Consider the following 25830-nt stretch of genomic DNA (forward strand, 5'->3'; position numbering starts at 1 on the left):
CAGGAGGTGGGGGTACAGGGTGGGGACACTGTTTTATCATGGTTTCACAATATGTGAAGAATGAAATGAACAGTAGACAATCATTTAATATTTTAAGTGAGTCAAAAAGCAACTGGAACTGCAAATTTCAGAGCCCTGATCTGGCAAATGGGAGCTATGATCATAAGTCAATGCGACTGAAGATAAAAGTGCAGTACGCTCATTTAAAATTATTATAAAGGTTAAAAAAAATAAAAGAGAACCAAAAGGACCAATTATTTCTGTGCCAACACATATAACAATCTTTAAAGATGTAATAAACATATTACATCTTTAAAGGGGCTACCCCCAAATAGCAGATATCATTTAGACATTTTTCTTTTTTGGCTAAATCTGATCGGTCCACCATAGTCTGGGTTTAGTCCAGAAATAGTTGTTGAGAACTTGTCTGTATTTGGTCGGTCTACTTTTGACCCACTTTAGTCCAATAATAGATGTTGCAACCTGGGTTGGAACATCTTCTCAACATTTATGGCGTTTCAACAATTATGGCGTTTCAACCATATGTAGACGTTGTTTGAACATAAGTCATATTGCCTTTTCAAGGTTTTTTCAAGCAATTTTTTCTCGGCAGGCAGGATTAGTTTAACAGGGACCTGCCCACAACTGCCCCTGCTAGTTAGCAAATACCTTATTAGTTCTCTGCTTATAGATGGTTATTTTAAAAAGATGTTTTTAATCTGATCTTGAACCTCATTGGAACATCCAAGAGTTGCTATGGAGACTGTTTTACCCCAGTGTGTCTCTCTGTGCTGGCCTATTGGCCTCTGTGTTACTTGATGTTGTGTTTATACCCCAAGGGAAATAGAAATTTTGAGATCAAAAACTCAAATCAAATTAAAATTGAACTATAAAAAAAATGCTGCAATGGATTTATTTTACCAGAAATGTGTCAAAGTGTCAAGTATTTTGCCATTGTAAGCAATTATTTCTTAACAGGATATTCATCTTAACTGAATTTTTTTTTTTTTTTTATGAAATGGTAATTTTCACAAAGTAGGAAAATATTAGCTTATCTTAAAGTCTTTAAACATCTTCACCAGGTGTTATATTTATAATCTTAGGAGGCTGTGGTTTAGAAATCCTATTAGCCTGCTGTGTTGTTGGATTTCAAACTTTTCCACCTCATTGTCAGAAAAACCGGAAAGGAAAAATGGTAATAAAATGAATCATAAGAGGAATTAATGAATGTTTAATTGATTTATTAAGGTGGAAGATGACGTTCCTTATAGTTTCAATGGGATGAAGATATGAATTGAGTTTTAAAAAAGTTTAAAGATCTATAAACTGGTAGAATTCATTAAAACAATGTTGAGCAGGAACTGATCTATATGATTAATCTTTAATGAGACCCTTAACATCCCTTCACGTTATTTTTATGAACTTTGCAGATTTTAAACCTACTTTTTTTCTCCTCTCCTCACATGCGCTCGGAGCAGACTTCTGGGGGCGCATTACAGACCTAATGGGTGGACCCTGAGGAGAATTTCCAGCCCCGTGATTTGTTAATCTGTGGCTGGTTGACATGTCAGTCCCCTGTAATCTGTGCACTGGTTTGTGGAGCTTGTCCAACCCTCCTGTCCTGGGACGCACGAAGAGCGCACTTGTTTGCGTTTTTTGTTAAAGCCCTAATACCTTCACTGTGAAGGCTGGGCGCTGGGAAAGAGGATCTGGCCCTCTTTGTGGCGGAGAGAAGAGGCTGAAATCCCCCCCTCACATATGGCTCTTCGTTAGGACAGTTATTTATTCTGGATCGTGGAAGGAGCGGCAAGTAAATAAGAAGTCACCTGAAGTCTCATTCACTTTGTGGGACCAGAAATGGAGATGCAAAGGTGGTCCACAAGGTGGAAGACGAAAAGTCTGTTTATGGATTCCACTATAACTGCATTCATCACTTTAACACTGCTTCTGCAGGCTGCTAATGTCAGAGCAGGTAAGAACAAGTAAAGCAAACATTGCTGAATGTGCGGCTGAGAAGCGCCGGTGGGATAGAAACAGCGCAGTGTTTGCATCCGAGTAGAAAAAAGTTGGGAAACTTTTATTGAGCCACATAAAATGCAGTGAAAAGTGCGTTGAAGTTTACATTGTGCCCATTCTTACTGTAAATACAGCGAAACACCCTCCTGCTGGAGACATCCAGCGCGTTTTGGTGTAATGTCTCAGTGTCCAGATCGCGTATTTACGCATGAATGGAAGCGTCTGCCAAGAGGATGAAACACTTCGCTCAGTTAAATTGATCCTAAGCCGTTGGTATGTGCTTAGAAAGAGCAGGGAGCAGATTGCCTTGCTTTTCTTTTTTTTTCTTTCATTTTTTTTTGTTAAAGACTCGTTTCAGCTCAAAGATACCTCTTTGTTAGAGTGATGGTCCTCTGGGTGGAGATGTACACGGTTAGCAGGGTGGATTTCCACAAGGGATTTGTTAAAAACTTGACTTTGATGACATCTTCCAAATGTTTTAACCCAGATTATATGCAATATAGAACTCCAAAGTATTTTCGGTAGGCCATAATATCTATGAGATGCCATGCATTAAAACATTTGCTTGTAAATTGGATGTTTGGTTCATATGAACAGACTTTCTTAGACTTAGACAGATTAGGTTAGAGTCAAATTTTATTATTAATCTAATAGATTAGATTAGACTTTCATTGTCTTTTATGATCTGACCCTTTATAGGTCTTAGTGCTCAAGATGCTAAAGCTCAGGGAGAGTGGTAGGCTCATCCTGATGATGGAAAACAAAGAAAAGACTCAATAAAATTTTGGAATAGAGTTTGCAAGGTTTAACAATATTAGTAATTCTACATTTTGAAGCCCTATAATAATGTTCTTAATTTATCTCTGGGTAATTATGAGCTAAAGTGGATATAGGCCAGGCAGGATAGGTGATTAATTGAAGGTTATGATACAACCAGCCATTTTTATTGGTTCAAATGGCAATCCTTTGTGGCATGGCATTAGGAGGACTGCAAACTTCTGGATTAAAGTGCATCTTATTTGTCAGACGGATGAATGCGGTCATATGGATAAACCCTATCTCCATGCTGTCCTGGTCCTCACCAAAGCCCAGCCACTGGTCTCTGCCCCAACACCTCTACCCCCCCCTCCTTTCCAACTTCTAACTTTGCACTTAGATGTTTGGTAGGCTGCAAGACAAAGCTGGGTTGTGTGATTGGTGGGAATGCTTCCCCTCTAAGTACTGAGCACTTATTTGATGATGGTCCTTGTCACACTTCCCTATGATTTCAGAGCCTTCAAAGAGCAGGCCTGCATGTGGAGCTGGCCCACAGTTATAATAGCCACTATAGTCACATGGCTAGAGGATTATTTAAGCTTCAAACATTGGACCAAAGAGACCTATGAGGTTTAATTTAATACCAGCAACATATAAGATAAAACCATACTTTAAATGATTTAAAGAGAGGTTGCAACATTAATTAAGGTCTTGAGTTTCACTTCACATTGTATAACTGGGTTAAATAGGGAATGACATCCCATTTATGAACCCATTTATGAACCCTTGCTTTTCTTCCACTTATAATGCATCCTGCTGGATGATTGCTAGAATTGCACAGCAGGTTGGAAGTCTCACCTTTCCTTTAACTCTTCAGGTCCATCCTCTTAGCATAAATTTCAAGTATTCTGCCTCAGGGCTTTTGCTCCTCTGCCTCAGTCAGACCCTTCACAGCTCTTTATAGCAGTAAGAGAGGTTTCTGCAGGGTGCTTGCTCCTCTCCAGCAGTGTACAGACACGTTTTCTTAGCCCCAAGCTTAGATGTGCATTCCAACTGATAAAGTTAGCATTTTCAGAGACCTCTGCCTAATATGTTTTACTCAGGAAGTTCAGAGCTTTGTCTGCTTAAAATATCGAGGGATTTATAGTGTTTGACCCACTGGCCAGAGACAAACAATTTGTGCACCAGAGAAAACACATATAAGTTTCAAATCTGAGTTTAAAACAAGAATAATTAAAACCCTCTTTGTCATTCAGTGTTTCTGATTATGACAAGGGTTTACCTTTTTGCTGATTTTTGTATGGAGGCTTACATTAGAGCAAGTTGATGTGAGGAAAACCTAACCGGGAGAGAGTGGAGAGAAGGAATGCTTTGAAAAACTGGGTAGGTCTGAGTGAAGTTTCCTTGGTATGACACTAGCATAAAGCCGTCTTGTTTTAGCCGTCAGCATGATGGGAAGCTGAAGGAAGCAAAGAGGGGGAAGAGGAAGAGGGGGGATATATGAAGGGAGAAGCATTCTGAGGGAGGATGTTATTAGAGTCACAGGGAGCTGCAGGTGAAAAGGTTTCACCTGTGTTTTCTAACCAATTTACATTGCTTTAAAAGTAAAAAAAAAAAATACTGACTTCTATTTTTTCATGATTTAGTCTGATAAAATAAAAGATAAATGCTTTTTTTGGCTTCAGCTCATAAAGGCAGTGTTATTTTATCTCTAAAAAGATGTTGTTGTTTTTTTTATTGTGATCATGGCACAGGTATTACCAAATCTCAAATTAAAGTTATTTTGCTCCTCCCGTTGTTTCACACCCCTGAAGTTTATAGATTCTTGGATAAAATCAATAGTCTGATATTTAAATTCTTCCTAAAATGTCCTCTAGAGGTTTCCTTCAGCTATGTGACTGGTGTGCTTGACCCTAGGGGCAAACAAACCAACTCATCAGATGCAGGCTTTTAAAACCTGCAAACACTCATTTGGTCTGCCCTAATGGATTGGTCTGTGTTTGAGTGTTTTTCAGCACCTCTATGTGAGGTTCACAGGCTGGAAAAGGAGCCCATTTAGTTTAGGCAATTGCGAACTGTCCTTAAAAACGATAAGAATAGTGATAGGAAATTTAGCCTTGATTTGTATGATGATGATGATACTGGTGTAATCTGCTTATAGTTATCTATGAAATTGGTGATGAGTTAGGTGTCGGTTTATGCAGGCAATATCCATTTTTACATGCTGAGAGGGATATGCTTTGCAGACTATGATGTCGGTCTTTGAACAAACTGGGGATTGTAGATAGGCTTGCAGGGCTTTGCAGATTGCAGTGATGTATTGACCAAAGCAGGTCGGTTCTTGTTGCCTGCACTGTGGAAGGCAATGAGAAGGGGAACATATAGGTAAAGGAACGCAGGAAATTAAACACATACTGTACAATGCTTTGAAAATAGTGTGTGTCCTCTTTATAGGTCCCCTTTTTTGGCTTCTGCCGTTTTTGATAAAAGGGATACTTAAGAGTAAATTTAAAAAAAAAAAAGGAGTTATTCATTAAGAAAAGAAGGGGATCCAGACCATGTTGGGCTTATGTAAAAATGATTTCGCTCACATGGTAGCACCTTGGAGCAAGAAGGTCCTGGGTTTGAACCGCAGCATGGGGGATGGATGCTCTCCCCATACATGTGTGAGTACCTCGGTTTTCTCCCACAGTCCAAAATCACGACCTTCAGGTGTTTGGCTTCTCTAAATTACCCAAAAGTTTAAATTTCTGCATGCATAGCTGTCCTCTGGTTTCCTTGTCCAAGGTGTACCTTTTGCCCAAATATTACTGGAGATGGGCACCCTCCCCGTTGGCTCAGTCTGACAAGCGAGTAGAAAAAAAGCATGGATGGATTTCAAGGTTTAACGTGCTGTTTAAAGACGTGCCACAGTTTTTTAATTTGATTCAAGTCTAGACTTTTGCTAGGACTCTCCAAAGTGGAATTCCTGGTTCTGCTTAATTACCACCTTTTAACCCTGTAATGCCAAATGTATCATATTTGATACATACGGTTTCTGAAATGTTTTGCGTCTGACACCTTTTGCATAATTACAAAGAGTAAAAACTTAACTCAAAATCCTATTGTACACAATCAGATATACCTGATAACAGCCAGTAGAAGACTACACAAAAAATAATTTTGACTTATCGCATAGTAATAAATTATTAATATCAAAAATTTATTTTTGTTTTTTCTTTTTACATATTTTGTTAAAAGGCCAAATAAGGACTTCAAACCAAAAAAAAGTAATTTTCTGTTTTGTTTTATTCTTGGATCGGGCTTTAAAGGGTTGATTATTAATTACCAGCAAATCACCCAGGTTCTGTAGTATCAAAAGGAACAAACTATAGCGCTACCACCATCATGTTTAAATGTAAGTATGATGTACATCTGGATACATGCTTTACTGTATTTTTTTAGCAGTTGCTCTGGCCTTGCAGGTGCCTGAACCATGAGCTAAGATTTCTTTTTTTCTTAGGCAGGTGAGACCTGCACTGCCTGGGGTCATGTTCCTTTGTGACCTCCTGGATGAGTTGTTAATGGGATCCTAGAGTAATTTTAGGAGGCTGTCTCTACTCGTTCCATGTTTTCTTCATAATGGCTTTCACTATGATTCAGTGATGTATTATAGACATGGCTCTGTTGACCAGCCTGACAGTTATTAGTGAGTTTGTTTCTCATCACCTTAACTTCTTTACATCGAGGTATGATGCTTTGCTATTTCACATATCTTTGCCAAATTCAAGGAATTTTTTTTCCAAGTAATTTTTTGGTTTTACAGATCTGGTAATAATAGGTTCTAAAATATAAAAAAAAAATTTCCATCATGGATTATTGTCCAAAGCTTTTTATCATTACCCTGTGCGATCTCTTTAGAACCTAAAAGGCTATCCTTAAAAACAAATGATTTTGAGCTGAAAAAAGTAAATAATGCAAACCACTAACACCACCAAAGTCTTACTTTTTTTGCTTTACTCTGTTGAAGAGATTCAATGACATCCGGTGAAGTTTTAGTTTTCCTAAGTAGCAGCCTTTGAAAAGAGATGAGACTCCTTTTCCATACCATAAACTAAGCTTTTGTAAAACCGACAAAACTTCTGTCCATGCATTATAACAGTGGAATGTTAGGTATCTATTATTGTTCTTTCTTTGTTTGGTCGAAATATATCATAGGCTCTGATAAATGATGTTATAGTGAGTCAGTCTGTAGAGGTTATTCTGACAGAAGGAATAAGGGCGATGCTTCCCAAGGGTCTTTGTTGGCCTTCACAGGGGCCTCTTTATGTGAAGTTTGTTAGATTGAAGAGCCTTATCAAGGTAAACCTATCCAGGTGTGATACAACTCCAACTCTGCTGGCACATTGTTCATTATGGTGCTTGATATGATCAGACAGGCATTTAGTGTCTAAGGACTCTGTCAAGTCTTGTCTCTGCAGCTCTTCCTAACAGAAATATTTAGAACACTTGATAAGGAAAATATGCAGATTTACCTTATAACATCGGATTATTAAACCTAATGTCACTTAAATGATATGAAGGCTTTACCTTATGATTGTTTACCACTAAACAAAGATGGTCATTTTATACTTTGGACTTTTTGCTTGTTTTGTCCACCCCTTTACATTTAGTAAGGCCTGAATAATTCAAGCGTTTATAGCATATTTCAAAAGAGTCTATTTGTCCACGCACAGATTAAAACATTGTTCAAAGGAAAATGGGATGGGAACTAAACTACAAATAAAAAGTTAAAACTTTTATTCCTTTTTTGGTAAATATTTCCCCCAATAATTTGTCATGAATATTAAACTTTCATAAGAAATAAACTGCATTATTGAGTCATACTGATAGATATGGATCCTTCAGAAGCTGTGCAGTTGTATGACTGATGTTTAATTTTCTCTTTGAACAGCAGAGCCAGTGGATGTCCTAAATGTGTTAGCGTTTCATAATTACCCTGAAGGAGTATCAAAAACAACGGGATTTTGTGCAAACCGAAGGGCGTCGAAGCCGGACTCAGCCTACAGAGTTTCCAAGCAGATCCAGATCAGTGCCCCCACCACACAGTTATTCCCTGGTAAGATAAATCCTTAAAGTTTTACTTTGCCTTCCCCAGTTTCTGTTTTCCTTTTATGTAACTGAATGGTATAACCTTTATGGTTGTGTCTTCTTAATGATGCACGCAGCAGTTATGTACAATCTGAGGAAAAAGCAGTAACCCAGTTAAATTTTATTCATTGAAATGTGACTCAAGATATAAAAGTTCTAACACAAACAGTTATTAAATTTGAATTTATCATAAGCAATGTAGGTTACTCAGCCATACTCTCCTACAAGTTCACTTTTCTGTTCCATCCTTCCTTTTTTCCTCCAGGTGGTGTATTTCCTGAGGATTTCTCCATCCTGACCACAGTGCGCCCCAAGTCTGGCCTCCAGTCCTTCTTGCTGTCTATTTACAACGAACAAGGAGTTCAGCAGCTAGGTGTGGAAGTGGGACGCTCACCTGTTTTCCTGTATGAGGATCAAACCGGCAAGCCAGCCCCGGAGGACTACCCCCTGTTCAACTCTCTCAACCTCGCTAATGGAAAGTATGTGAGATCTATTCACTTTTTCTTATTATAGCTTAACGATACTCTTAACGATGGGTCTTGAATTGCAGATTAAAGTCATTTGAAGAAAATGACATACTATTAGGTTAAGATGTTGATGTCTGAAATTTAAAACAATGCAAAAATAACGTTTATATTAAACTGTTTTAACAACTGGCTCAGTATGGACCCAGTTCCAGATGTTTCACAGTTGAGCCAAAACTCTTTTCTTTTATTATCTACTACTCCTTTACACACAAATTTGTGTTCATGAAGATATTAACTATCTGTTTCTGTACTACATTCATTTTGCCATGTTAATGCCTGGTTGATGCAGCTAGATTGTAAAAGTAAAACTGGCCAATGATTTAAAAAAAAAGTAATTAATTGAATGGAGTAGTTAGACTTGCTTCAATGCTTGATAAAATGAAGCCAGCTAATCTCATGAAATTCCGTTTTTATTAACTTTCCCTATAAAACGGGGCAATTCAAGAACTACTTCCTTTTAGAATTTAGAATAAAAGCTTTCAGCTCGACTTGATTCCATCCATATTAAGGCTTTTAAAGATAATATTTAAGTGTCATATTAAAACATTTACTGGAAAGTATTTTTTATGTTCAGGGAGTAATAAAGGTATTGTGTTGTTGGGAATAGTATTACTAAAAGATCTTTTTGAGGCTTTATTTGGTCTCCAAAATTACTTTAAATTCTAACATTTTACTAGTTGAACAAATTCTTGTGAACACTCAGAAACAATCCAAATCTTCTGCTTGTTGCACCTCAGGTGCTCATGACTGGAATATCCGTCTCATCAGGGTCCTGTGAACACAAAACAAGTCAGAGACAGGAAGACTTGGATTACTGAGCCTCAGCAGAGCTGTTATGGGCAAACTGACCTCATCCATGAACTCACTGGCTCTGTTATTTTAGCATGGGGAAAGGAAGGAGGGGTCAGAAGAAAATCTAAATTTCCTTTCTGCCCCTATGGATTACCTTACCCAAACCAGAAACAGTGATTCTAACCCTGGAGAGAAAACCTGATTATCGTCTCGCGGCTGCTTTGTTGCTCAGATCTTTGCAGCTGAAATTAACCCGTTGACAGGTGGAGTTTAAAATGACTTGACACATTAGATCTTTTGGGATAAATACAGGTTATCTTTACCATATTTGTTGTTTTTTTGCATTAGTTTATCTGGCATTATGCCTAAAGTTTGAGTATTAGGTTTAGAGTGTTTAGTAAGCACTTCAAAAGAAAAAAAGAAAAGAAAGGAAAGAAAAAAAAGGACTTCTGTATTTATGGTTTTTCAGCCAGCATTTCAATAGCTTTTTTAATTTTTAATAACTACTATATATGAAATAAAGTTTTCTGCAGATGATTGTAACAACTCGTATTTTGGAGGAAGTTAAGGACAACCTGCAATAATTGCAGCCTAATTCTTTTTTTTTAGAATCATATGTTTTAAGTAAGTAGAGACACAGCATTGTTTTCAGATTGAGAGAAAAAAACACATAATTCTCACAAAGAAATGTTTGCTAAATGTGAATATGCACATTTGCACACAGAACTGTGTGGATAACTTTAACTGAAACCAATTAAGTTTGGTAGAAGATGATTTTCAAAAATGACAATTAGTATTTTAGTCTATCGCATAAAAGGTTACACATCTGATCACTTCTAAAATTGAAAAACTCTTTTGATGAAAAAAACAAACCAAACTTTAAAGGGTTAATCTGTTATTATTGTTTTTACTTTTAGTGCAATTCAGAATCAGAATCAGAAATACTTTAATAATCCCAGAGGGAAATTACTTTTGTTACAGGCTCCAGTTTTATACAATATATTTACACATCCAACTACGGTATATAATAAAATAAAGATAAAAAAATAAGAATAAAAAGGGATAAAATATATGCACATATAGCTCTTCTGTATATATATCTGTACGTATATCTATGCATATGTAAAAACTAAATCCAAATAAAATGAAAATCCAAGTAAAGTGATAAAGTGATAAAGTGATAATTACTTCTAGTGGTTAAACTTTCTCATGTTTCAGTTTCTCAACATTTCCTGTGTGCAAATGTTTAAATACTTTTACCGTATGAGCCTCTAGTTTATGATGATTCATGCCCAATATGGCCCCATTTATACAAGGTATTAGCTTTACAGTTTTAGTCCGAATAATCTGGATTTATGCTAAAATTAGATGGCAAGACAGTTATATGGTAGTTAATAACTACTTTCTAACTTTTTACACAACTTCCATTTATAAATTTAGAACTTTCCCTTTAAGTCAGCATTTGTATTCTTGCTATATAGGTGACAAGTAATCCTTTGTGCAGCAGCAATAAGCTTACAGAGTTTTGCACGTTTATTCTTCCTCTAAGCTCCATCGCCTGCATTGGAATCTGTCACTAGTTCAGCTGTTTTAAACATACTGAATGAATATTATATGAAATATAGACATTTTTAGCATAAAATTAAAAGTCTATAAGTTTTCATCCTAAAAGTTTGCTGCTGCTTGGGTCTCATCTTCAACCATAGACTAGTGTTTTGACTGCGCTTCCGGTTCTGTCAGAATAGGCCGTCCTGGATCTTGACACACACTTTCCACAATGTTCACCACGTCTGTCATGCTGAGTAACCCAGAAGGAGGATTAAGTTTGGAGTTTAATGAGTGTAATCCTGTGCTAAACAGGGCCAGAGTTTGGGGGCAAGAATGCGGCCCACTATTGCCTGGTATGCAATAGCTCAATGGCAAATGGTTAAAAAGGCAACAGAGGTGTTGGACTCACGTGTGAGCCTCAGTTAATCATCTGTTCTCATCAATATGCAAGAATAATTCCTACAAAAACTCTGAAGCATTTCTGAACCACAGTTTTTTTTCAAAATGTATTTTAAATGTAAAATCTAGTTATTCATTCACTATTATTTTATGGAAGCTCCTGCTGGGAAGCTGGAGCCTACCAGTGAGAGATGGAGAGGTGGGGTACTCCCTGGAAGGACTGCCAGTCTATCACAAGGCAAAAGGCATGTTTTTAGACTAGGAGAAAAGCAAACCTGTTTGAAAGTTTCTTTAAATGAATACTTCGTCAAAGATTTAAGAAAGCAGCTAATTACTACAGCACCATTCAGCTTGGAAAGTCAGGAAACTTCCACTTTCAAAGTGGAAATAAATGTGTTCCTGTATGCATTAAATAAATGATTGAATAATTTCCCCATTGACCTAAATTCTGGGATAGTTTGGAGGAAATATGTTCTTCAGCTCAGTACACAATGTGTGTAAACTTAGTAAAACATAAAATGGTCTGCGCTTATATGGAGCCTTTTCAAGTAAGGGGACTTCAAAGCGCTGTACGCCACATTCTGTCAATTCAATTCGGTTTATTCACCGTATAGGGCCAATTCACAACACATGTCATCTCAAGCCACTTTACAGAGACAATTCAACCAGATCCTACAGTCAGATTGGTTCAATGTTTTCATTCTAAGGAAAACCAGTTGATTGCATTGACTCATTGACTTGAATACAATCCCTCGCACCAAGCATGTCACTGTTTATCAGTTAAAATGTCACTGATGGTGGCAAGCTTGACTGTAGCCATGGCTGCCCTGGGGCACACTGACAGAGACGGGGCTACGGTACATACTGTACCGTACAGCATCACCGGGCCCTCAGAACACGATCAACAGGCAACGTGGATGAAGTGTCTTTCTCAAGAACACAGCTGAGATGAACACCAGAAACTCTCCAGTTGCAGTGCACCCTATGCCACTGTTGAGTTTGATAAAATGTTTGAAATGTGTAGGAATCTGGTTGTTTAGGTTTAAAAGGCAAGCAACAAGGGAGTGTGTTATAGTCAGAGGACTATAAGGTTGCGCCCAAATTGACATGAATAGTTATATAGACAGGATCTTTTTTTCTTACTAAATTCTAAGAAAAAGGTTAGATAAATACCATACGGTAGTGCTAATGAGAATCAGGAAAGTAGTTTTACAGTAATAAGTGTGACAGGATCAAATAACTTTATATTTGATTTGGTTTACAAAATGCTTATATTGCAATGGGTCTTTTGTTTCTGCAATTCTTTGTAAAAATGTTAAATATTGAAATGTGCAACATCCTTGTGGTGGAATCTCCTTTTGTGTAAAGCAATTAAGCATTTAATGCGGATAAGTCCTTCAGGATATTACCTATTCATATTTCCATTAAAGGAGTAGTCTAAAACAGGGGTCTTCAATTAGGGTGTCCAATTCCGATATTGATATTGGATATTGGTCTGATATTAGTCAAAGTACTTATATCCATTTCTATCAGCATACAAATATCGGAGATTTTAGATACAGACCAGTATAATTAGATTTACATTTTTGGCTAATATCAGTAAGTTACCAATGTAATATTAAAAAACTATTTTACTCATTGGTTACTATTTTATGGGTCAGTTGTTCTTCTACCTTTTGTTCACCTTTGCCATTCAATTCATGAGCAAGAGGCAGAGAGAAGTCTAAAACAGGCAGCACAGTCAGTCTTCAAGACCTAGGCTGAAGATCCCTGCTTTAAAACACTAGTCCTGAAAAATACAGCACACAAATGATAAGAACTTTATGTAAAATCAAGTTACCCACCTGACCTAATTTAAGTAGTACCAACATGTTTTCTTTCAGGAACTGAATGAAAACGGAATGATAATGATATTACTAGTTTGCTACTTATGTTTTGTCAAATCAAAAAAGACAAAAAAAAAAACAGCAACTGTCCACCTTTCCTGTTGTCTTACAAATGGGGTTTTCCTGGAGTTTTACATGTTTCTTTTTTAAGGGAAATTAACATGAGGTGCTTTTTATGGACAAAAACCATACATTGGAAAAATGTTGGGAAAAGTGTCTTATTCTGGCAGCTAAGGTCAGAGGTTTTGTGGTTAAGCTCTTAACCCTTAACATCTACTCTAGCAACCCTGATCTCTTGCTTTATCCATGGAGTCCCTCAGAGGGCCGTATGAGTTCATGTAGATGTTATCTGGGGTTGACTGTCTTAAAGCTGTTACGCAAAAGGAGCAATAAGTAAAATTGACACCTAGCATTTCAAATCAGATAAAAATTTTTTAAAGACAATTCAATTCAGTTTACTTATATAGTGCCAATTCACAAAACCTCATCTCACGGTTCTTAACAGTTCACCAGATCATACAGTCAAATTGATTCAAAGTTTTCTTTCTAAGGAAAACCAGTTGATTGCATCGACTCATTGACTCAAAGGCAATCCCTCACACTAAGCATGCTTGTAGCGACAGTGGAGAGGAAAAACTCCCTTTTAACAGGAAGAAACCTCCAGCAGAATCAGGCTCAGTGTGAGCAGCAATCTGCTGAGGCCAATTGGGGTTCAAAGAGACAGAAGCAGACATAGAAAAAGAGGCAGAGATACTAAAAGCAACTGTTAAGGCGGCCCAATCCAGGAAACACACAGCCATGCAGACGATCTATGAGCCAGCTCCAATGTCTCAGGATGACGAGAGCACATTCAGCCAGTCACTGTCAACGAAACAGGACTACTCTGAAAAACAGGCCAATCTCCAACATCTATAAACAAAGATCTTTAGGGCAGCAGCACAGCTGATGTTTGTCTCCAGGATGGAGTCACAGCCAAACAGAAACAGACGAGGCAAAGCTACTATGAGAAAAAGCAGAGAGAGCATAACGTTAGAGATTGAACTAACATATTCTGCAGAGTGGGAGAATAGAGATAGAATGAAGCAGAATGATGAAATAGGGGTCCCTATGTCCTCCAGCAGTCTAAGCCTATAGCAGCATAACTATAGAGATAGCTCAGATAACCTGAGCACCTCTAACTATAAGCTAGAACACATACTCTATAAACACAGGGCAATATGCAGAGGTTTCTTAAGAATAGTTGGGACTATTTATGGTCTTTTGTTGGTTAAGAGGTTGTCAGGTTTCTGCTCTTTTTCCAACAAGAAATATAAAATGCTTAGCTCTGTTTTGGCAACCCTGGGAACTGTTATATGACTGGTCCAGGAGCTAAGAAGCAGTAGTTCCAAGCTGTAACCCTGAGTTTGTAAGGAGAACAACTTGGATAAGACATTGTTTGTTGGGAATATTACTTCCATCCCAGGTGACATATGAGAAAGATTTTGGTGCATTTTATAGCAGATTTGTTTTACTTTTTGCTTATTTAATGCTAAAGCTAAACTACTCTGTACACCAACATAAATGAACTGTCTTCTTTCAGATATTTCCCAGGCATTTTCAGTTAATCATTGTTAGTCAGAATTGAAGACTTTTATTCTATTTAGCCTGTAATATTTTTAAATAGTAAATTACTTGGCTTTTACTGCATTTTAATTGCTTTAATTCACAGCACTTTGATTCATGGTGATCTGTACTGTAAATTTATTATTATTATTATTTCATGATTTGTATATTATGCTGTAACTATTCTGTGTTTTATGGAACCAGACTTTGATTTGAACTAATACTTGCCTGTCATTGATTGTAACCAGGTGGCACCGTGTGGCCATCAGTGTTGAGAAGAAGACTGTCACCATCATTGTAGACTGTAAGAAGAAGATCACTAAGCCTCTGCTAAGGAGTGACCAAGCCTCCATCAGCACCGATGGCATCACTGTGTTTGGCACCAGGATTCTGGAAGAGGAGGTTTTCGAGGTAAGGATTTCAGAACCAGACTGTATGTGTGGTTCAATTCTGTTGTTTCATGGGAGCTGCCTTGGAGCTCGTCTGCCTGGCTGTGTGTTTCCTGGACGGGGCCGCCTTTTACAGCTGCTTTTTGTATCTCTGCTTCTGTCTCCTTGAACCCCAGTCGGCCTCGGCAGATGGCCGCTCACACTGAGCCTGGTTCTGCTGGAGGTTTCTTCCTGTTAAAAGGGAGTTTTTCCTCTCCACTGTCGCTACAAGCATGCTTAGTGTGGGGGATTGTATTTGAGTCAATGAGTCAATGCAATCAACTGGTTTTCCTTAGATAGAAAACTTTGTATCAATTTGACTGTATGATCTGGTTGAACTGTAAAGTGCCTTGAGATGACATGTGTTGTGAATTTGGCGCTATATAAATAAACTGAATTGAATTGAATTGAATTGTTTCGACATTTGGCAAATCTGCTGTACGATTGATTCCCTAAATTTTTTCCTTTTGTTTATCACTACTCTATTACAACTATCTTTCTATACAGCTAGTCCTGATTTTGTGAAAAAAACAAAAACAAATATATAATAGAGTAGCAGTAAGATGAGGCAGAGTCAATGGCCCCATTTGTTACTTTTAATAGTTTAAAATCGGAAATTTGTCCTACTGGTGAAATCTCAAATGAACACCATTTAGTAGCTGTTGGAGTTTTTTTTCTGTTAAATAACAGCTAATAATTTTTTGTTGCTTTTTTCTATATGTTAATGTTGGTATGTATATAAATTCTTACTTTCATCACGTAGTTGGGGAATAATAATGAAAACATTAAGATAACCGAAAATCTAATTAACATTTGATTTGTTAATTAACATTAACGCCATCAGAGCCAGCGTTTCTTCACACACAACTTTGCCAAGAGAGGGCTGCTCCAGACGTTAGCCCAGGCTGCGACTAGCCTCTGAAGTCCGCTGGTTGGCACGGTCCTCTCGACATCTGAATTTTTTTTTTAATTATGCACTAAATTAGTAAATGGGCTATATAGTGACGCTTAAAAGTATAATGTTCATAAAATGTTCATGAAAATTTACTTTTATGTAGCAACAGCAACAGAAAAGAGAACTTTTAACTTAATACTCTGATCTGAGCGCTCCACTGGAAGCTGCTGCTGCTCTGGTGCATGCTGGGACAGCTGTCAATCTCAAGAATGGACAAGTCTGCCCTGATGCATACACAGTAAAGAGGGAGGGAGATCAACATCATGGGACTTTGTCCGTTTCGGTCTTGTGTTCTTCTTAATTGGAACAGTACTATGGCTGAGGCTGGTGACGTTTCACGAGCACATGAGAACGCACAATTACAGATATTGAGACATGTCCTTGGACTCAGTTATCTACAGGGAGTAAAGGGTCATTCAAACAGTTGGACATTAGGACAACCTTTGCTTTGTTTGTAAAACAATGATGGGATCTTCGATTTCACAAAAAAAACCCTAAACATCTTGTCTTGCTCGGACATGACCAGTATTTCCTGTTGTGAGCTGAATGCAATCTTACAACCTTGTTTTACTGTTGGAAAAAATATATTTTTATGGCAAATCGATGGTCTAAAGGTTTTTTTTTAATAAACTTTATATTGCCAAAACCTGACCCCGATTTAGTGTACCAAGAATGTTGGCTCACAAAGAACCAAGAACATATCGAGGCATAACCTTATCTTTCATAAGGACCTTGTAATAGAAAGTTATTCCTTAAATTAAAAATGAATGGCTATAGATGTTCATATACAATCATAACAAAATGTCACAGCTTTGAATTTATCCTTCACTGAAATGCCTTGTAAATCACCAGACTTTAGTTTTGGGTATGTTTCACCCAGATGTATAAAACTGAAATATTTCCATCAGCCATTAAGACACATACATTGATAGACTATCACTGTTCTTCTCACTGTCTCGACTTCAACATTTTTAAGGTTGTGTTTCTATGAAGTATTCTGTTTTCCTCTGTACGCACACTGAGCCACGCTGAGGTTGTTTGGACTACAACATACAGTAGATATATTACACGATATTTTAAATAACTTCAGATTAGAGCATCAGGTACATCACCGGACAATTAGATCTTGCCTTCACAAAAAATATACCTTGATTTTTCTTGTCATAACAGTATAAAGAGCAAAGGATGTAATACCTCCCAAATCCAGTCTGCAGAGACAGAATGTTAACAAAAGGGTTATAATTAGGACTTGGTATTGGTTGACCTTTTATGTTTGTATTGCCGAAATTTTTATTATTCTTTTTAGCTTAAAGATGGGAGCTAATAAACCAAATATCAAAGTGTGTTTAGTAAAAGGAAGGTCAGTGGGAGGGTTGGAGCCTCTCTTTTTGACTATAAAAAGTCTCTCTTGTCTGTTTTCTGTTTCTGCTGTTTTTAGTGATCCACATAAATTATAATAATATTATCTTTATTAAAAGCAAAGTGTTTTTTTTTTATAGAATCCAAGCTATATTTTTCATAATCCTCTATTCATGCCATACCTGCACCAGGTTGGAAGCGACCACCAAAAGGGATCTTGCTGGCATGAATGGAGGTCTTTCATTCGGCCATCAGGCCTCCCTTATTTCCTCAAACACTCCTCTCTCTGCAAGCTCAACTCCCTCCTCCCTCTGTACCCTCCCCACCTTGAGGCCTTCCCTGTGTGCCTAATGTATGAGACTGTCTATTCATGCCTAGCGGACACTGCCTATCTGAATCGGGCTCACATATATGGACATACCTGAGCCTATTCGCTGCCTTCCTGGGTTGAAATCAGTCATATGAGCTGAAGGAGCACATTGTCCTGAAGTGTTCAGCTCTGTGAAGCCTGAGCCTCCATCGTTGCCTGGAGACACATCCTAAATGCACGTAGTTTTGTGTTGGGTGCTGTCTGCTTGTTGGCAATATGTGAGCATTTTAAACCACTTTTAGCCTATTTAACAAGTAGTTTTGACCTGATATAGCAAAAGATGTAGGATTTATATTTAGTTCTGATGTCTTAATTTGTTGTGAAGTCAGATGCTTTTGAAAAAAAATCACAATAAGCATGTTAATGTAGGTGTTCTAGTTTATTTGTATACCACAATTCAGTACAAGGACAATTCAAAGAGCCTTATGTATATATATATAAAGGTAAATAGATAAAAACATGATAAAAGCAGGTACTAAAACAAATAAAACAGTTTAACCAAAACCTTGAACTAATAAGGTTGTGGTCTTAAACTAACCCAGTATTTTTATGGCAGCATCATGCTGCCAGGGAAGATGGTCAGCGTTTATGAAAAGATGCACAGATCTAAATATAGGGCACTCCTGAAACTTGCTACCGGCTGTAAATATCTTAAAACAGGGCTGAATATTCACCATCCAGTAGCACAAAACTAAAAAAACAGATGTAGATCTATAAGGGTAGAGTTAGGACAAACATAATCATCTGTTCTATTAACCCAATCAACTTTGATTTTGAATCTATGAGGTCACAAATGTTGCTGTTCCCAGGTTCTCTCAATCCAGGCGATCTGAGGTTGACCTATTTTGCAAATATAGACAGACTAAAGTTTTAGTCTCTAGTTGGTCATAACAGTTGGAGAGGATTTGCTAATGCAGTGAAAGAAAAACAGAATTGGCACAAAATGTTCACTAAAGGGTTTCTGATCAGAAATTCACACCTCTTGTTTCAGATTTTATTTTTTAAATCTTCACAATCATGTGCTACATTATGTTGCTCTTTCACATAGAATAGTAAAATGAACTAAAATACATTGAACTCTGTGACCTCATCAAGATGTTAAAGAAAACTGGAGGTATAATAATGTTACATTGAGACTGCAGCGGCCCGTTTGGCTTTTCTTGGTTTGTTACATTATAAAACCTTTTGTGCTCTCTTTTAATGTTGATTTGAATGCCGTGTGGGCTTGTCTGATAATAGATGACTGTGGTTAGACCGGAAATATGTTGCTTTTGGCAAAGGTATTGTTAAAGGACCCATGCAGATTACTGTGGGAAGCCCTGCTCTATGGTTACAACAGACAGCAGGGCTTTAGTGGAGATTTACGGATGGGTTGAATACAGAAAATGTTAGTTTATGCTGCTGCAACCTTTTACCTTTTTTTTTTATTGCGTCCTTGTATACCTTAGTAAGCTGGTGTTTGGATTAGATCAGTGGGCGTATATATAAAATAGATGCCGTAACTAATGAAGTATTTTGTTGCAGATTGTAGTTTTTTGAGTGAGCCTGTGTTTCAGTTAACCACATATAAAATTTCTCTAAAAGAGTGAGTGTCATGACCTCGGATTAAGTAAAACCTTTAGATTTTTCTTTTTATTATTATTGAATAGCAAATTGAATAGCAAATACTGTAAACTTTAACTGATGTGTTTTTTTTTTACTTTATGTCCAGTTAAATATCTGAGCTTTAACTATCAACGATGTAGCATAAAAAACAGCAGAGACACAAAGAGATTCCAGTTGTTATTATTGTAGAGTCTCCCTTGTTTTTTACTTTTAAGGTTTTTTCTTTTTTTTGTGGTATTTTTCTTTAATACTAGGACTTTCTTCCTGAGGCATATTTTTGAGTTCTAGCTCAGCTCCAAGATACCAGAGGTTTCTTTTTAAACCCCAAAATAAAAAGATCAACTTGCGGTCTCAGTGTAATGAACCCCAGGTCTCCTCCTTCACAAAACATTTTTCACCATGCCAGATGCTTGGTATTAATCTCCTGTCCGTTCTCTGAGTACCTCTTGGTGTTCTTTTCATGAATTTTCTTTTATTTTTTTGCTTAAAACTCTGTGGTATTGTGAGCTGATTCTTATTAGTTATGTGTTCTACTTAGTTGTGTCCATCTTTGCTTGTGTGCTCTGATTCTTTTCTCTTTCCTTTCTAAATAAATTCAGTGTATAAGTCTTTGTAATTACTGCTCTATTTCTATTTTAGATAAATTTTTTCTGGTGAATCAGAGAATATTTATAAATCTAATCATCTGATCACTGATTTGGACTGATCCCTGACTTCACAGACTGAGTGCAGACATGTAGCTCTTAGCTGTGTGCTAATTTGATCAGAGTTCAAGCTCTCACTGTTGTTCTTAGTGGGACACATGAAATAATGTATGTCAGACTGACTCAGAGGAAGGCTTGATCTTTGCTTTTTCGCTTGAGTTTCCCCAAAAATCCCAAAGTCACAAGCCGGCACATTTTTTACAGTAGGCCTCACAGCTCTAATACAAGTGTGTTAACTTTCTGTCTTCCCTTTTTTATGGAGAATTGCTTGGTTTAATTGACTGCCTGGTCAAATTATTTATAACTTTTTCAGATGACAACATATTTTCAAATTTAATGAAAACAGTTCATTTTGACCAGCTTACCCCTCCCTGCAGAGGAAAAGCATCCCCAGAGCATAATGCTGCTACCTCCATGGCTCACCATAGAGATGGCTCATTCAAGGCACATAAATCAATATTTTGCATGTAAGCTGAAAGTTTCAGCATCAATCTGATCAGGGTTTTTTTTTTTTTATTAGATGCTTCTTGCAAACCGCAATCCAATCCTACATTGCTTTCTTTGCATACAGACTTTGTTCTTGCAGCTCTTTAATAAAGGCCCTATATGTTACAGTAAACATGTCATAGTCAGATGTTTCTCATGCTTGAGCAGTACATTTATCTGGAGCAATATTTGCTTCTAAGCTCCTTCCAAACCATAGAAATTACAATTAATAGCATGTATTGGCGTGAAGTTGTACACTGCAAAAAACTGAAATCTAAATAAGTCATTTTTTCTTTAAAAAATTGCATTTTTTCTTGAACTGAGGAGGTAAGAGAAACATTTTGCCAATGGAATAAGAAAATTTACATTTAAAATAAGAAAAAAATGGTCTGTTGTTTCAAGTGCATATGATCTAATTATCTAATTTTAAGGGTAAAAATAGTCATTCCTTTGACAGATCCTGTTATTTACCTACTCAAATCAAGGGTAAATACACTTTGTTTAAGGCATTTTTCTCTAGTTCCTTTTTGCAGTGCATAGTCCTGTTTCTCGTAGTGGATTGTGGATAAGCTGGTGCTCAGTGAGCTTTACAAATAAAAAGCAGTGTATTCTCATTACCAGTTCGTATGAAATCGTACGAAAAGTTATGCACAGTAATTTCGTACGTTTTTGACGTTTTTTTTCGTCGTATTTTGTCGTATTTTTACGTCTTGCCTCGAGACAAGATATCCTTGCGCATGCGCATATTACGCACCATTCAATAACATAGAATTTAACATACAATTAACCCTAACCCTAAGATACAAAACAGCAAGCAACGTAGTTAGAGACATGAAGAAGTAATTATTGCACTGTTTTTCCCAGTTTTACGTCCGTCCGCGGATCTGCTTTTTTAGTCTGTCCGGCTGGGCATGCGCACTGATCTGTTTTTTCGAAGGAAAACATCAATAATGTACGAAATACTGTGTATAACTTTTCGTATGATTTCATACGACCTGATAATGAGAATATGTTGATAAAAGAGCTCTTTATTAGGTGATCAGTGGTATAGTGGTAAGAAGCAATAGAAAATCCATCAGGTTTCTGTCTGTAATTTCATGTTTCTAAACATGAAATTATGTGCTCACACTGAGACCTGAGGGCAATTTCGAGACATAATTTGAAAAGTCATGTTTATGGACTGTGTGGAAGGAACCCACAAACACATTTGGAGATAATGCAAACCTCAGACACAAAAAGACCCAAGCCCAGGTTTTTAAACTCACGACCATCTGGCTGCAAGGCATCATTGCTACAAACTGCGCTGCTGTTTAACTCAGAAATGTAAATCATACATTATTTCACTGCGCTGCAACCAGTAGTTCACCATCATTACAGAATAGCTTAAGAAAAGAGAATTCAAGTTGAGGTTTTAACGGGACAATATATTGAAAAGTTAAATTTGCAAGGCAAGGTATATAGTTATAATTGTGCAGACAGTGATTCAAGTTTCCCTTAGTGAAGTATCATGAACCTTGATGCTGACATTTCTAATATAGGAACTTGAACATTTTTGTAAAATCATGCTAGAACAAAGTGTACATTGGGAAACATTCTGGGTGGATCTGTTGGGATGTGAAAGACAAGCTGTTCATGGATGAGTTCACAGAGAAGATTTTGAGGGATACTGCTTATTTTCTCATGGAACATGCCTTAGCACATAGTTGTTACACTGAAGCACATATCAGAGAAGTGCAGGTCATTTGCATATCCATCAGTCCTATTTCCTTGCTCTGGCATGTTGCAGCTTGCTTTATTTCTTTTGGGGGGTTTATAGAGTATCTCTATTTCAGCCAGGATTTCATCTTTTTACAATGGCAGGCTGTATGTGTGCTCACATGCCAACAGCTCCAACCAAATACACAGTCAGAACTCCTCCTTCTATGATCCCTCATCAGCTGTCTGCAGAAGACACAAAGGCTCAAATACCAGCCTGCAGGATCTCAGTTCAGCCAATTAGACACTCCAAAGAACGTGTGCGTTCTTTCACCTCTGGCCTTACTGTCTTACATGGAGCTGAGTTCTTTGGCCAGACTTTTCTGGAAGGATGTAAAGCATGACTGTGTATTGCTTAAGCTAAAAAAATTTTTGATTTTTTTCTTCGCCTCTGTGGGTGCATTTTTTAAAGGGTTCTAAACAAAGTTTTTGTTTGCATTTGCTAAACAGTTTTCTTTGCACAGTCATATAAAGCTGCCATAATAAATTATTTGGCAGCTTTTAATACATCCATTAAAAAACATACTTTTAAGTAAAAAGTGAAATAAATAATAGAATAGCACCTTGCTATCTAAGAAACATTGGTACATAAAAGGTTTTTTTTGGAAGGGGGGGTGGCTGCAGCTCACTGGCAGCAGAGATAGGGACTAGCTCAGCCGTCCGTGGGTCAGAACCACTCAAAATGCAGAAGGACAGCCAGGACACGGGAGGTCTGGCCAGGATGGGAATTGGGTGTTATCCTGGTTGATTGACGGGCGGAAATTTCAAGAAAAACTCATCAGTTGTATCAGAACAGGAAGTACTAGCAAGGTTATGCTGGGCGTTATGTCCAGCTGGAATGCTGCGTCTCTTCTTGCATTAGACCAAGGTCCAGGGGGCAAAGCATGGAAAATAGTTTTTTGGTGATTTTAAAGAAGTCCCAGCTTGAAGATGTGACATCAGGGAGACAGATTGAGTCAAAACAAATCTGCAATTTCATGCTGTGATATGGGAGTTGTAGTACTGAACTGGAAAGTTGTACTTCTGATCCATCACATTTTTTATATGCTACTCTTTCATGCTCTTTAAAATCAGACATGCCATGACCAGCCTGATATTTGATAATCCTCTAGTATCATCTGTGTTTAACATGCCAAGTTAGTTTTCTTTGACGCTGATAAACGTTCTAACAACTAAAATTTATAATGTTGCTTCTAATTATTTAAACATTTATATCAATAAAGAAGATTTCACACGTCTAGCTGATTCCTTTGTTTCTGCTTTCTGCAGGGCGACATCCAGCAGCTTCTGATTGTTCCTGATCCCAAAGCAGCGTACGACTACTGTGAACATTACAGCCCAGACTGTGAAACTCCGCACAAGGATTCACTTCAGGCACAGGAACCAGAGGAAGAGGTCAGCCAATCAGGCAGCGTTAGAAGACCAATTAGTGCGCTTTAATTAACTTGAATCTTTTTGTTAATGGAAAATTCAACCTCAGAGAGTCACTTTAACCTGATGTTCATTCTAGGCTCCTAAATTCAAATCTTGTAGGACATATGGAACTTATTAAGTTCACTCACATAGATTGTAATGGCATTTAAATAGAATTGAGCAAAGATGACTGGGTTTTCAGTTCATATTCTACACATTAATCAGGAATGCAGATAATACGCTAGTATTTACCAGCTGCATTTTGCTGATTTTAAACTGCCAAAAAATTTATAACACAATTGATGTGTCATGGTAAGACATGGACCCATGCAAGAGTCCTAATATTAAGTTAAAAATGCAACTTTCTTATGTCGTTAAAATCAAAATGTTGCATAATAGGATCAAATATATTTCTTAATTCCTTTTATTATTTAGAATAGCAACAATAATTTCAAATTTGGCTACAATAACCCTGTTAATAATGCTAAAAGGTAACATTTTTTTTTCATTGTTTTGTGATAGTTATATTATGTTGAATTAATAGAGTTAAATTATGAAATAACCATATAGAAAATGTATTTGATTTGTTACTATACATACTTATTGCTCCTTATAGAGAAACACTAAAGTAAAAATTATTATCTTAACATGGCTGATGGGGGGTGTTCTATCAGTTTTTACAGCACTGATGTTTGTGTTTAGAAATTTTTCCAGCCAACATGTTGCTTCTTCTGAGCACATGAAAAACTGTAGCCATCTTTCAGTCAGCTTTCTAAAAAAATTGCAGCAACAGGTGTGGGAGGGACAGTTTTGTGTAATTCCATGTTGTATAATTCTGAGAACTCCTCTCCCTCCTCTCACTTTCATTTGCATATTATTAAAAAGATGTTAAACCACAGCAATGGAAACATTTCGAAAGGAAAACCTCTTAAAATGTTGGCACTCATTGTTATCGGTAACCGGTCCATGCCCAGTCATGACTCACTTGAGAGAAAAACACTGTAAAATAGTTTCTTCTGAAGTTCAACTCTTTTTTGCAGCTGGTTTTAAGGAAAAAAAAATCTCCATGAAGAGATGAGTGAATGCAGCTTGTAATTTTTTTTCTTTGAGGCTGTTTTTATAGGCCTTTTAAACGCTCCATCTGCTCGCATTTTGGAGGTTCAGACCAACATACAGGGTTTCAGCTATTATCTTCGCTCCAGCTTATTTAATTCAGTTACCTGGAAATTTGTTTATTTCTTCTCTGTATATCTGAACTGTAAAATGTTGTAATAACATATTAATTTTGATTTAAAATGATATCTTAACTGATATCACTTTGTATAAAAAGTGATTTTCCCCTTTTTTCTAAACATGTAACATGTTGAAGATGATATAGATTTTTATTATATTGTCTTCCTACTTAAATCGCATTCTTCATTCTTAATGCTTTTTCTAAAAACTAACACTATTTTTTTTCTGTCTTTTCTGCTGTTTTCAACCGCTCTAGTACATTACTGATGATTTAGATTACAATCAGTTGTATGATTACTCTGAAGAACCAACAGAAACCATCCCAACTGATGATGAATACCTGGGATCAAAGGTAAATGGAGAAACTGGGAAAAGAAAGCCGTGTCTGTTTGTTGTCTTTCCCATTCCTCTGTTTGTCTCAGAGTTGTGATTACATGCACACTCAGTGTTTCAAAGATCACACCATGCTTTTAAAATATGATCAAGTATCCAAAAAGAAGTCAAAGTAAGCACTTATTTCACAGAAATAAATCCTAACCATGTCTGGATTGGAGGCAGGAATCTGAGTGTACATGTCATCACATCATGTTTGTCTACTCTTCTTCTGTCTAATTTATGTGTCTGCAGCCATCTTTCTCTATTCTGCCAGCTTCAAATATGTTTTTGCATATCAGCAGGTCTTTACAAATAATGTATGCAGGAAATAATACCTGCACGATTGTACCTGGTTTAGCAAAATGCAGCTTGTCTGACATCCAAATAAATCGAACAGCTAGATTACTTGTAAGGTGCTGCTGTATGTTACAGTGTTACATGTTTGGAAGTGTTTATGTGCAACCTAATCTTTATTCACAGTATATCTAAAA

General features: G+C 37.0%; 1 protein-coding gene across 8 annotated transcripts in view; it reads left to right on the plus strand.

Moving 5' to 3' along the window:
- Positions 1-1587: 1587 nt before the first annotated feature.
- Positions 1588-25830, plus strand: part of col11a1a (collagen, type XI, alpha 1a) — a 121921-nt gene continuing 97678 nt past the window's right edge. For 4 of the 8 annotated variants that reach the window (XM_038304259.1, XM_038304256.1, XM_038304260.1 and 1 more), the window contains exons 1-5: positions 1589-1972; positions 7706-7870; positions 8168-8381; positions 14905-15067; positions 23588-23713. In XM_038304259.1, the coding sequence (XP_038160187.1) occupies positions 1858-1972; positions 7706-7870; positions 8168-8381; positions 14905-15067; positions 23588-23713 (783 nt within the window). In that variant the 5' untranslated portion in view covers positions 1589-1857. Of the gene's footprint in view, positions 1973-7705; positions 7871-8167; positions 8382-14904; positions 15068-23587; positions 23714-25220; positions 25317-25830 lie in introns of all 8 variants that reach the window. The other 4 variants (XM_038304257.1, XM_038304254.1, XM_038304258.1 and 1 more) reach the window with 2 other exon arrangements.

Source organism: Cyprinodon tularosa, unplaced genomic scaffold (assembly GCF_016077235.1).
Source record: "Cyprinodon tularosa strain WSP-4 unplaced genomic scaffold, ASM1607723v1 ctg53, whole genome shotgun sequence".
Classification (NCBI taxonomy): Eukaryota; Metazoa; Chordata; class Actinopteri; order Cyprinodontiformes; family Cyprinodontidae; genus Cyprinodon; species Cyprinodon tularosa.